Source organism: Morone saxatilis, unplaced genomic scaffold (assembly GCF_004916995.1).
Source record: "Morone saxatilis isolate NCDOM2014 unplaced genomic scaffold, NCSU_SB_2.0 Contig24, whole genome shotgun sequence".
Lineage (NCBI taxonomy): Eukaryota > Metazoa > Chordata > Actinopteri > Moronidae > Morone > Morone saxatilis.
Window position 1 is genome coordinate 8,629,610 of NW_023339807.1, and position 14,229 is coordinate 8,643,838.

The 14,229-nt window shown below is 38.5% G+C and overlaps 1 protein-coding gene across 1 annotated transcript in view; it reads left to right on the top strand.

Annotated features, from left to right (window-relative positions):
• Positions 1 to 14,229, top strand: part of LOC118336585 (CUB and sushi domain-containing protein 3-like) — a 219,214-nt gene that overhangs the window by 51,865 nt on the left and 153,120 nt on the right. Inside the window, exon 5 of the mRNA XM_035673258.1 lies at positions 6,604 to 6,850. Coding sequence (XP_035529151.1) covers positions 6,604 to 6,850 — 247 coding nt within the window. The remainder of the gene's footprint in view (positions 1 to 6,603; positions 6,851 to 14,229) is intronic.

Below are 14,229 nucleotides of genomic sequence, written 5' to 3' on the forward strand. Positions count from 1 at the left end.
GGACAGAGACAATATACAAAAAAGATCCTAATATACAGTCCTAACCGATTCCAACACAGCAGAGCAAATGTGCTCATGCCAACTCATTCTACAGTGCAAGACACAGCAAAAAGAAAATAGTTCAGCATATGTTTGAGAAATGGCAAGCTTGGAGGGAACAAAAAGCTGCAGATGGAGGGTTCCTTTCCATTTAAGGATGGTGTTAGCCTGTATTGCCACGGGCCAGAAACATCACTCCTTTACAGGCTTGGGCACTGCTTGAGCCACTCTCTCTCTCTAGTCTAAATCCGGCCCCGCTCCTGTATGTGGGCAGATGGTCCTTTGATCTTATTTCCTCCGAGATCCTGCCCTTTCTGCTCATCACCAATTGTTTCACACTAAACACACAGCAACACAAAATCTCTCCCCAATCCACCATCTACCCCCCACCGTCTCCCAACACCTCAGTCTTTCAACCACTCACCTCCTTTTGTTACTATTTCTCTCTCTTTCATCTTTCTCCAAGTTCTCTTCTCAATCCTTGTCCAACTTCCAAAGTCCACCATGTTTCTCAAACATTTGTGTGTGTACAGCTGGCAGAAACACAGAGGGGACGGAGAAGGAAAGAGAGAAAGAGAAAAGTGCAGGGAGACATACACATTTTCAATAGAAAAACTGCAGGATAATGAAGCAGCAGAACCCAAATTGACCAATATTAAACATCTTTACTAAACTGTGGAATTATCAGATGTAAGTACATTTGCTGGACAGAGTTGTCAACTTTCAATTAATTAAAAGTGGTCACTGCAGTGTTTACCCTGGTGGCACAACATGGAAGTCAGTATGGATAAAGTGATTTCTTTTCCTTAGTTTGTCTCCTTATGAAACAACCCACACTCAGCCACCATGTTTATATATCTCAGTTATTGATAGAAGCAGAATTTATTTATATTAATTATGGCTTACAGTGGCTTGGGCTTTATGATAATTCTCTATTAACCATTTATTGTAGTTTGTGTGAAGCCATCTTAATGGTGTCATCACTTTAAGATTATCCATAATGTGCGGTTATCCTGTGTCACTATCTCTGAAATGCTGACACTAGAGCTTGAAAGGTTGACAGAAAGACAGAGAGTGTAAAAGTAGTGGTAAATGTAGGGATGGCATAAGCGTAGAGTCAAAGACACTGAAAGACTGACATAAAAAAACAGAGAGAATGAACTCTAAGCAGAAAGGCAGTGAGATGGAGAATTAATGGCTATTCTAATGCTTCTGCTCCTCCCAGGAGCCCATTACAATTCCTTCCATCTAAACTGTCTCTGGACATTCATTAAACCAGGCAGTGAGAAAGCAAACAGGGACAGCCTGGTAACATGAGAATATGGTCTATTGATACACTGTCATTCTTGCTGCCAGCCACTGTCCAACAGAACAAGAGAATTAGGCTGCAGAAAACCCTTGCTCCTTCAAAACATTTCCATATCTGGTAATGGGACTGGACTAAGCACACTCTGCAATGCCTTTCCAACTCTGCTCAACTCAACTCTCTCTCTAAAAAATTGATGTGCCCATATCAGGATTTTCAGTTCATGTGAATGAAGCTGACCATATTAAAATAGTTCAATATCTTCACCAAGCTACTAACAGAAATCCTTATATAAATCCATAAGGATAATATAGGTGACCATTTTAGTACTGTTCAGGTTAAGAATGATGTTACCAGCAAGTACCTCCTATATTCAATATCCATTGATTTCACAAGAATGATGTGATCATCATTACATGACCTTACTCTGTAGGAGTAAGGTCAGGAAAATGTGTGTTATTGGTGCTGTGGTACCATATTGCTCACTGAATTGCCCTCTTCTGTGATATTTCATTTAAAATCTGAAATTACAGAGAGATGGTCACTATGATGAAATGACCCCCAGCAGTATGCATGGTGTAATATGAATTACATTTCTGGACCCACTGCAGATCTCTTTACTATTCATCAACCCTATCAATGTTTAACATGACTTGCAGCTGAGCAAATGAGGGACTTACTGTAGGCGTAGTCACTGCCTTTGCATTAACACAGGGATTATTACAAAGGAAAAACCTGAGGTAGTGTAGAAAATTATACATGAGTTCCTTCCTTGCTATCCTTGGGGGTGAATATTTCTAAGTAGAAAGACAAGTGTTGTATATCTGATCAAAGTCAAGGGGAGAGAGGCTTAATCCCTCCTCAAGTAGCATTAGATTGCTGATGCTGGGGATGTAAATGAGCTCAGCTAAAGCAGTCCTAATCCTCACCACCATCTTTTTTTTTTTTTTTTTGACACTGCCACCGTTTTTAAAAGAGACAGATCCTTCTTCGTCTTTAAATCCAGAGCATGCTCTAATGATTTGCTAAGGAGCACGTTGCCCAGCCTTCAGTGCCTCTTTTATGTCACTAAACCTCGTTGGCAAACAGTACCTCAAATGCTGCCATGCATCCCAATGAAACACTGCATGTGAATATATGGACCCTGCAAGGCATTATCTAGTTGATGCCATTTTTAAATTCTCAAGCTACAAAGCATTTTTTGAGCCTCAGACAGCAGTTTGTCAGTTCATGATTTACAGTACCATGCATGGATGCTTCTCAAAGAAACAGCTACGAAACCTGTCATAGTACTTCTGTACAATAAAGAATTTCTCCCAAGCATATACCCAATTCCCTGTGCAATTGAATTGGCTACAACTGTAGTGGTGATTATCATTAAATGTAGTTGTGGAAATCTATCTAATTGCATTGAGGAAGCCCTCTGCTGAAATATTGATGATATGAGCACACAAACCAGACAATGACTTGCAATTTTTTTTTCTGTTTTACCAAAACATCGTTGTAAAGTTGCTTGCAGATAGTTACCACTACCATGTCTACTATTTTCAGTCTACACACAACAGTGCTTTAGTCACACACCTTTGCACATGGATTCTTGCTGCCACCAGCATGAATGATGTTCAGCAATGATTACACAGCATGTTTGTTATCATGAAAACCATAAAGGACCTATTTTTTAAATTTGTTTTAGCATCCTACTGCTGTAAAAAGGCCTGAAAACAAAAAAAGAGATTTTATTTTTTGTTATGGTTCGTGAAAGAGCCTTTTCATTGTCTCTTTTTCTTTTCTATGATAATGTCAGTGGTATTATTTTCCGTGCTGGCAACGTTGTGTCCTCAGTCAAAACCTAGAACATAAACTGTGCTGGATGACAGCCTGCTGTTTCTGCTCCATGTCTGCATGCACCTTCAAGGCCTAACTTAATACATTCTTATCTACAGTACTTAGAGTCAAACTTCTATGTGTTGATATTTGATTGATTTATACATCAGGTTTCAAATAGGGGTACGCATACCCCTAGGGATGCTTTAGAGTACAGTTTTTTTGTTAAATGCTAATTAAAAAACGAACTATAACTAAAATAATTATATATCAGTAAAAAAAATAAATATAAGTTTAATAGACCACATTTATATTCAATATTCATATGTGATTTCAGCAAATTACAGTTCAGTGTCTTTAATAGTTAAACATGGTTGTCTAGTAGTTAACTTGTGAGACAAAAAATCAGCAAATAGGTACTGTAAAGTTTTCAGATTTCTACTTCTAGCTAAAACTAATGTGATCTCAAATAAATCCTACCTTCAACTAAACATTATAACTTTCATGAAGGTAGGGTTTATGATATAGATGTTGTATTAGTTTTAGGTAGCTATTTTGTTAGACAAACATATTTTATACAGTTTTATTTAAATTTTTGAAACAATGTGGAAATTTTTTTATTTATTTTATTTAAATTTGAGGGGGGGAGCTGGTAGCTCACCTGGTAGAGCGCAGGCCTGATGTACAAAAGCTGAGTCCATGGTTCAATTCCAACCTGTGGCCCCTTGCTGCATGTCATCCCCTCTTACTGCCCATTTTCCTGTCTTATCTTCAGCTGCTCCTGTCTACTAAAGGCAATAAAGCCCCCCAAAATAATAAAACAAAAAAAAAAAAAACCCAAAACATATATACATTTCTAATACAACATAACATGCTTTTTGAAATACCTGGTTGTTAGCGATTGTTAAGGGGCCACGACTAATAGACATGGGTCCTTTGTAGGGTTGACAGGCACATAACTAAAAATACTATCTTTGTCCGACTTTAAGTCTGACTGGCACCCGGGCTCCTTGTCAAACCGTTACATAAAAATCCCTTTTGTTATTTATTTGGAACAAAAGCAACCACAGTGGCTTTATAACAATATAAACATTTTTAGAGAAAATTCACAAAAGCTGAAATTCTTAGTAATTTACCAAACTTTTCTGTGGATGTCAGTTTTTTGAGCCACAACAAAGGCAAACAGGTGGCCTGCAACAAAGTAGGTAAGACTTGTTTTTAGTCTAGCAGGTTTTGCCGATAACTTGATAAACGGCTGGTTAAGAGGAATGAGGCATTATGTTTAAAACAGAGAAGTCCATATAATGGGTTTTTCAAGGTTTTTTTAACAATGCGGATCCCTGCAACCAAAAGAGGTCCTTAGGCAAACAATCAAAAATGTACACAAAAAAATATGAGGCCGATTGGTCCAGTAGTTTGCAAGATTAGGACAGATACACACACACAGGGACGCACACACACTCACACAAAACTCATAATCCCCTCCCGGCTTGCACCTGGTGAAGATAATGAAGAATTGTGACACTGTTTGATTGGAGCAGCTACTGATAACCAGTGGAGGAAGTTTTAAACCTCACAAAAACTCTAATATTTATTTGATACCATTTATAAACTGTTAGGTTTAATATTGAATACATTAAAACATTGCCAACATAACTTATTATCATAACCATTTGTTCTGCAAACTGGAATTCCATTTAAAGTCATTCCTGACATTTGACTTAGTTTTCCTTTTCCATCCTGTTTATCTTTCTTTCCCGCCTTTGTCTCTTGCAAAATTCTTTCTCTCTCTCTTCTTGGTATCCTTTGTCTTTTTCCTGTGCTCTTTTTTTCTTTTTCTATCTCTTCTCCTACACTAAACCCCCTCTCATTATCCAAAGCAACTTCACCACTTCTTTCTTCCTCTCTTTGCCCTGATGGCCATGAGGACATTTTCTGCTGCTCTCCTGTCTGTCATCAAGGTTAAAAAGTGTTATGGCTCCTTTGGTCAGACTTACAGTGCTTTAATATCAGTTAATTTCAGCCTTTAGCCAATTACTCTACAAATCTACTGGGCACTCTTTGGAGTGTCATCTTAAATGTATTGAGTGGATGTATATTTTGTCACTTAGGATAAGTGTTATTTGGTGAGCGTATGATGATTTAAACCAGAAAAAAATCATGACTCCACATGCTTTTGTTGTTACAAGGCTGCAACAAATGAAAGCCTGCCCTTGGTGTTGTCTTCAAATGAGAGTCTGCCCTTGATATGAATCATATATGTGTGGACATCATCAGTGTATCACACAGTAACAATCCGATCTCCACCCTTTCTATGAAGACTTTGATCAATCGCTATGCTTCAGCTAATGTGTCAAAAGACATGGATCAAGCTAACTAGCAGCCACTGCTCTTCCATCTTTCCCCCTTTTTTCTTTATCATCTTTTGAATTTCATACATTCGCTTCCTTGTTCCTTGACCAATCGTGTAATGCAGCATACAGGAATGTTCCAAGGCTGGCAGCTCTGACAGCCCTGAGTGGAGTGCTGAGCCATCAAAGGTTTCAGCTGGCACAGTTGAGTGTCACATATTAGTCTTAAATGATGTGAAAACTGTGAAAGCCCTGCCATCATTAGAATTCTTTAGAGAGAAAAAAAACAGATACAGGGATAGAGGGGAGAGTGGTGAGTAATAGTAGAAAGATCTGAGAGGACTCAGAGGAGAGGAATGGTGAGAGAGGGAGGGAGAGAGATATATATGAGAAAGGGTGGGGTAAAGAAGAGAAAAGGGATGTAGAATGAAAGAGAGCAAGCCGCTGTTATGGTAGAGTGCATTAAGATTCAACTGATGTGTTGTGCTCCCAGCATTAGAAAAAATAAAAAATACAATTTCACAGCATTATAAGCCCTGTTTATCACCATTTGTTTATTTCCTGAAAGATGAGGGGGCTCGTAGGACACAATGATGAATTACTGACTCTTGGATGGAGGGAGGAGACAAGATGGGGAAAAACAGAGAAAAAGCACAAAAGAGATAGTTAGGAGTTTTCCTCCCACATAGAATCCGCACAGAATTAATTGGTAAACAGCTCTGTCCTTTGTCACAATTTTTGCCAGTGTAAAGAAAACACAAGCAACCTTTTTATTTCACATTTCATGTTGTTAGCAATCCATGATTGTGCTGGAATTAGCTGTAGATACTGGACTTGACAACCTGCAGATAACAAAACAAATAAAATGTGTGTAAATGTGCCTGTGCAGCTCTAGCATCGGCTTCCACGCTGGTCTTTTTCTGGTTTGCATGCATTTGAAGGGACAGGTGTAGACATTTTATGCCCGAAGCCACTCTTTTCCCCATTTTGAACTTTGAGTAATAGCTCTGAAATAACCCAGAGATCATGTGTCTGTTCTCCCCTCACCCTGCCCACCCGCTTTTTCTCTTTGGTGATTGACAGCGGAGGACACGTGTGGTGGCACCCTGAGGGGCTCTAGCGGGCTCATCTCCAGTTTCGATTTCCCCAGCGGTGACTCCCCTGTCGCTGGCGGAGGTGGAGGTGCTGCAGGCCTGGGCAGCAGTGGGGAGTGTAAGTGGACCATCTTGGCAGATCCAGGGGACACCATCTCCCTGGTTTTCACTGAATTTCAGATGGAGGAGAAGTCGGATTATCTGGAAGTTGAGGGATCTGAACTTCCAACCATCTGGTGAGTTGAGCTGTGCGGAAGAGTGAGAGTGTGTAGTGCTTGCACTTCATCAGATGGGCATTTACCTGTTACATTACTAAGAGTTTTACTGTGACAGGAGGTGTGTATGTGTGTGTTTGGGTGCATGTGTCGTATGGTGTTGACAAGGTGTTAAAATAATGTTTGTGATTTGTGTAAGATGAGGCTGTGTTAGTGAGTATGCAGGTTTGGTTTGTTTTTGACTTTTGACTGTTTTTGAGTTGGAGAAAGATAACGTGTCCTAAAGTCTGTTAAATCTGTTAAATCAGCGTTTGGAAATCCAGAGATGCTAGCACTTTTATCCCAATAAGTGTGTTTTGTAAATCAGTTTTTGATTGAAGTAAAGTCATGTTTAGCTCAATATCACAGACAATTCAAAGCAAGACCAAACTATTCAAGAACATAAGGAACAACTCCCTCAAATTCCTTAATGTATAAGAAAAAATGGAAGAAATACAACGGAAGATTCCCATTACTTTGATGGCTAGGGTTGCAACAAAGAACTGTAGGTTGGAGACGGCAATTACAAAAAAATTATCAGGAAGTTATAGTAGACAGTATAATAAGCTATAACAATGACTATAACTATAAATATGTTTAATTCCAATTAAGGGAGTTGCAGTCAATTTTGCATCTCTTAGTACACATTGTAATTTTAATTGCAGATTTTGATTTCTCCAATATAGCAACCTCGCAGACGCATAGCAGTTTTCCTATTTCTCTGGCTCCAACAGTCACGATGGCAGCAGGATCTATGATGTATCTTGTCTTGTATTCGTGTCTAATATATAATACATTGGGTATGGAATTAATCTGCAGATGCTTCAAGACCAAACTTTTCTATGGATGTCATTTTTTGAGACACGACAAAGGCTTGTTTTTAGCCGAGCAGTTTTTGATGAGTTGTGGCCCCTACCAGCTAGTTGAGAGGAGTCAGCAGCTGATATAAAACACAGCAGTCAATAAGGTTTTTTTCCCACATATTGTGAATCACTGCAACTGCGAGAGGCTGACTGATCCAGTAGTGTGACATTAGCTGCAGACAGATACACACACGGACACACGCACAAACACTGCTAAACTCATAACCTCCCCAGGTTTATGCCTGGCAGAGATAATAACTGGATATTCAATCAGAAGAAAAACAGAATATTGTGGGCACTATATTTAGAATAAATATATTTTGAGAGTTACAAATCGTAAGAAAGCTGGTTACTGTATTGCCAGCTCTAAGTTCATTCCAAAGAGAAGTGTCCGCTTGCTAAAGCAAGGCTCTCTTGCCTTAGGCTTCTGTCTTAGTTCTTGGGATAACAAGATTGCCTTCCTGCTGAGATCTTAAGGCATACAAAGTAACAAAGGTTCTACATGTACAGTTGAGCATGACCATCTGATATTTTATGGGAGCGGCACTTTAAAATTACCAGCATGTATTGGAAACTTAAGAGAAAGAACCGGCTGACTGGCATGCAAATGTGCTTTTAATGAATTTTCATGGCCAGTTGTGTGCAGAAAATGTTTTAAATACGCCTTGTGGTTCTGTTTGAATTAAATCAATTCACAGAGAGGGCACATGATTCCCTATTGCATAATTCAAATTGAAGTGCACATGAATTCCAAATCTTTGACAGAAATTTGTTTAAAAAGCAGCCTTCACACACTTTGGTTTATGGCTTTCCGTATAGGCTTGATGTAGAAGTTACTCCCAAATGAAACAAGGAAATATGAAATGGTTTTGACCTCCAACCTTGAGGCTTAGGTAATCCATTTCTTCTGCGTCCCGCATGAATGGGAGCATCCGCCAGGTTTATGTGATCCTGCCGGGCATTAATTATAATTGGCTAAAAGAAGCTCTTATCAATCACTGAGCTACGAGCTTTGTTGTCCCTGAGAGTTGTCATCCAGAGTCAGAGGGAGAGAGAGAGGCAGACACTGTGTCAGTGAAAGACAGAGAGAGTCAAAAGGAGAGGTGCCCTGAGTGTGGCGATGACTGCTAAGTATTGTATGTTGAAGTAGCTAAAGAGTGTGTGACACGGAGCTGATATGGGATGACACTGATTTGTTTTGACAGACCGTCAGGTAACCCTCTTCTCTTAGGTATAAAAGCTCCCAAATTAACTCTTTCACTGACAGAAATGCCTCTTGGTTTTAATCCCTCAGAGCCCCGGTGGCAAATGCTTTGTGTTATCTTGTGTCTCCTGCTTTTCAGGATTTAAGAAAAATGGGTCTAAGTAGTTTTAATTATTTACATACATTCTAATGCTATTTTATTAATTTAGTCCCTGATCATAAAATATCTTCACACATTGGAGGAGACTGTTTCCTCGAATAATATCAAAAAAGTTTTTTTTCAAACATTTTACTGGCTGCTGTTTCAAAAGAGAAGAAGCAAAGAACAGATGCACTGTAATCCCCTGTTCACTTATTATTAAACATAGGGATGAAAAACGAGGTATACTGGGCAAGTTACTTCATTGCAACTTAAAAATAAAAACATCTATATATAAATACTCAGCTCAAACATTTTTTATTTTTTTTTTTAAATACGACCATAAAAGTAATGATTTGTCCCTTTGCAGGTTTCATATAAATTCTTGTACCTATGAACTTTAAAAAGCATAATATGTTATAACCTTTCACATTTCTAAAATTTTAAATAACATATGAATTACAAATGAATTGAATGAATGGATTATAGGAAATTGCGTAGAAACACAAATGTTGAGTGTTTGGAGAAATGTCTCTGGCATCAAACATGCAATATATGTTACAATATATGAATACATTCAGAGAATACTTTATCACATTTCTCTACAGCAGGGTTTATTATGCTTCCCTATCTATTACCTTATCTTAAGGTCCTAGCAATTAGAAAGTTATCAGGTCATTTTAAGGAAGCCATACTTATATTTGTATTTAAGATCATTGAATTACATTTTTTTACTATTAAAAATGTATATACAAATATATCAGTATATCAGACCGCTTATGGGTCAAGTGACATACATTTTTTTGCAGTCCAGTGTTCAAGGAGAGGTTAAAAAGATACCCACTGTTCTTTTATCAGGTATCTCAGGTCTGATAAATATAGGTATCTTTATTTATCAGGTAAAGTAGTTTACCAACCAGCACCTTTTATTTATGTGAGTTTTACTTATGTATGTACTGAGCAGTCACCACGCCTGACTTAAATGCTTTGAAACTCAAGGATGATGTTATTGTATGCCACCAAATGTCAGTGGCTGTCAGGCAAAGTTCTTGTTTTAAGCCCTACAATCCAAGTGGGACCCAGTGAGCTTGGGTGCAGTGGGGCCAGAATCTTAGAGAGATGGCTTGAACTCGACCAGGTAAACAAACAGACAAGCAAACAAACAGGATTCAATGCAAGTAATTCTTATGCCCATAAAATTCATTGCTCTCGCTCCTTCTCTTTTTATGAGTGTCTCTGACTGCATACAAGGCCATTGGACAGCTAAACTCTCAAGCTTCCCAACATATAGCATCAGCTGCAGGCAGAGACAAGCAAACTGTCAATTTACCCTTGAGATTTAGAGCTGCTTAACGATGATTGACAGGCTGGAACCTCAAAGTCAGCCAGATTTATCATCTCCTCTTAGCCTTTTTCAGGCAAATAGACTTAAAGCGTGACCCAGCTTAACTTGTTATCCTCTCACAACCTGTGGTATTACAATTTATCAAGTGATAAACATGAGTAAAAATATGAATGCCAAAAAAGGAGTTGCATATTAAGAGACAGAATAATTAACTTCCCTACTAGACAGTACGGTTTTAACAGAAATGTATTCTTTATACAATTAATGAGATCAACACATATATTCTATATAAATGTCATTACTGAAAATAGAATGACTGAATATTGAATTAATTTTGATGGAAAATGTAGTAATAATTTGCTTGTTTCCTGAAAGTGGTTGATAGATGATGACTAATGCTAAAAAGCAATTCCTGATTGAAGGTACACAAAATCCAGGACAATAGGGCAAGAAATATGTTTTGCTGACACCTCTTAGCAGCTTTTATCCTTTTATCAATGAAGATTTCTATCAGATCTCCACAAATGAGTTTATTGATTCCATCGTAGTCACGCTGGGCAAGGTTGATGTGAGGCTACACATCAATCACTGTGAAAATAGACAAAACAAAATCAGCTTCCTTTGGCAAAAGCTAACATTGGAGTCTGGGTGGACCAGAAAAACAGTTCTTTGTTATTCTTCTGACCTTTAATATGATTGTACAGCCCTGTTCACAAAGGGCAAAAACAACAAGCTGTAGATTACATGTCACTCATTATTTCAGTTATGGACACAGAACATAAAACCTGAAAGGCTTTGTGGATATTAGATACACTTTTTGTGCTCATATACTATGAAATTTGATCAGGAAATGTTCTCTTTTATTTTTTCATACTTTTCTCTCCACGTCTACCTCATTTTCTACCTTCCTATCATCCTGTGTTTTTGCAGATTTTTCTGAAGCATTGACTCTGTGTTGTAAACATACTAAGAAAATATAGATTTTAGAATAGATTGCTACTTTGCAGAGCAATCTGGCAATATTTTATTTGGTTCACTAAATATGAACAATCATATTCCAACAGAGTGGCTAAATGGTTGTCAGAGGAAGATTACAATATTCAAATCAGGTTAAGAGTAAGAGGTGTCCTGCAGCTTAATTACCAACTTTGGTAAAATTACCATGTGTATTAGATTCAATTTCTTCTTTCTGGGATTTAATATTGATCTTCCCAGGCAAAATATAACCATTCAAAATGTTTCCAAAAGCTTTACTTTAATGTGTTCAAACTGGGAAGAGTGCAGTGTTTAAGTGAAGGAATGTGAATTGACAGTTGACCCAGGTATTCCACCAGGGCAATTAATGTAAGGAGATAGGTATACCTTGCATCTGTGAAACTAAGTAGAGACACCAGAGATTTCAACTGATCGCTCTGCCCTCAAGGCCACATTTGGCCATAGTACCTGCACATTGGGACTCGTTACGTTTGTATTTTGATGAGATTGCCATGCACCCTTCAACCCCTCATGCTATCAAATCAGGCTCATTTTACTCTTCTTGAGAACTCTCTAATATGCCTTGCAAACCTAAGTCAGAATCTACCATTAGTCCTTGAGACACCCCAAATCGATGATATGAAGCATACTGAAACTTTGATGAAACCAAGCACATAAAACACTGTACTCATGCCAAGAAGTAATCTCCGAAAAGCCATATTGCATATCTATGAAGGAACAAATAGACAGCCAGAGTGAGTCTGCAGAGATGGTATGGCAGTGCATTATGTGAGGAATCCATTTTTTCAATTGGACTTCCTCATCTTTTGTCACTCAATATGCACTAGAGGAGATGCAATAAGAAAATAGCAGACAACACACTTATCTGTTTTAAGGAGACTGGGCAGCCCACTTTCCACAAGTAATTTATTTGTTTTCATGAGTTACATAGACAAGTACCAGCTACGTACATAAACGTTTTGTGAAGTAGACCTGAGTTATTTTGCATAACCACTTGGCTGCTGTTAAAATTTTTATCACAATCTGGACATATAAGGATAACCTGAGTAACAAAATAATATGAAAGGAATAATATAACAGGTCATTTTCTGTTATCAGTGATATTCCTGGACATGATTGCTTATCACTTTAGCACTCAGTTACATACAACACATCTTCATCAAAGAAATCGTGAGAAAAATGTTGGCATTAGTCATAGTCATTAGTTCCTCAGATCACATCAGAAGCTGTAAGTCTTCTTTCTTTGCCGGCTTCCTGCCACTGAGCACATTTGTGTTCATTTGGGCATCTGCGCTTACGGGGAGCACAGCAGCTGGAGAGAGTGGCGATGGAGTGCATTTCCTCTGTGCAGACCAGGCGATATCACTGCATATTTTTTCACCTTGTACTGCCATTGCCTTATGTAGCAGGGAGATTTTAGCATGCAGACCGTTACTGCAAAAATTAATAGAATGGTTTACCACACATAGATACAAATGCACCCATTAGACTAAGTCCTCTGTAAGGTGTCATTAAGCCTTTATTTACTGTTGATGGCCTATCATGTTTCACTTCCTCTGCCATACTTTGGCGTTGTGACAACAGTATATTCAGCTTTGCTGGTCTTAAATTTGTAACATCACTCCTATGCTGCCTGGAGCATCTTTGCAACTTCTGGATGGGTACAGCTTTATTGTCACTATCCATTTTCTTTTAGGCTTCTTGTGATAATTTGCAGCTTTCACTACAGGAAACATGAAGGCAGGTCCTTCTAAATAGTTCAGCTACCTGAAGACTGCTCTTTTTTATTCTGCCTGTATATTGGTTCCATTAGCATTTTATCAATGCCACATGACCTAAAAAGGTCAACTTTTGTGTGGAAATCAATTACCTTTTAACTATTCTCTAGGAGCTGTCATCATCCCCCTTGTGATGGATAATTTGGATTAAAAATATCAGTAATTTAAACCCTCATTTAGTTTGCAGATCAATTAAAAATGAAACCACATATAATCTGTCTGACAGATGTATTATACTCTCTGAAATAATACAAATACAACAGCAGCAACAACTGGTTTAATGAAAATAAGGAGAAATCATCTGTCAAGTAGACTTACTTATGCTTTTCTTATACCTGCAATGGCCACCAAGGGAAAAAGTCACTCTTTCCTCTTTGTTTTTCCTCATCACTCTCATCCTGCCTGTTCCCCTCTCTCTCTCTCTCTCTCTCTCTCTCTCTCTTCTGTCTCTCTCTCTCTCTGCTTCTCTCTCTCTCGCTCCTCACTGCCTACTTTCGTTCTCTTGATTTTGCTTTTGTCTATCTGCCCCTTAGGTGGCTCTGCGGTAAATGCCAAAGAAATTACATAGAAAAACAAATCTTAAACACGACTGAACACACCCTTACACACACAGAACAGACATGAACGGGTGCAGGCACACTCACAACGACAAAATAATAAGTTAACATATTGTTTTTTTTATCCACTGAGCCAATTTGGGAACACAGGGCTCAACTGCACCATGCTCTTTTTCAGCCTGTCCCCAGCCTCTGTTTAATAGCTGGAATGGCATTGTGCGCTATTGTGGTATGACAGGGATTGCAAGGAAATAGAAAAAGCCAGAGCTGGTCATCCAGACAAATGAGAAGACCCCTGGCAGCTTTAAATCTCTACAATTATAGAATGTCCCTGATACTGCGGCCATGGGCTGAATAAAACTTCTGCTCTAAAACAGTTAGACGGATGAAGTTGGAACACACAGACTTGAGTCATGCAGGCAATGTTAGACAGAGACGGTCACACATATAGGTAAAACCAGGGCGCCCGGTTAGCTCAG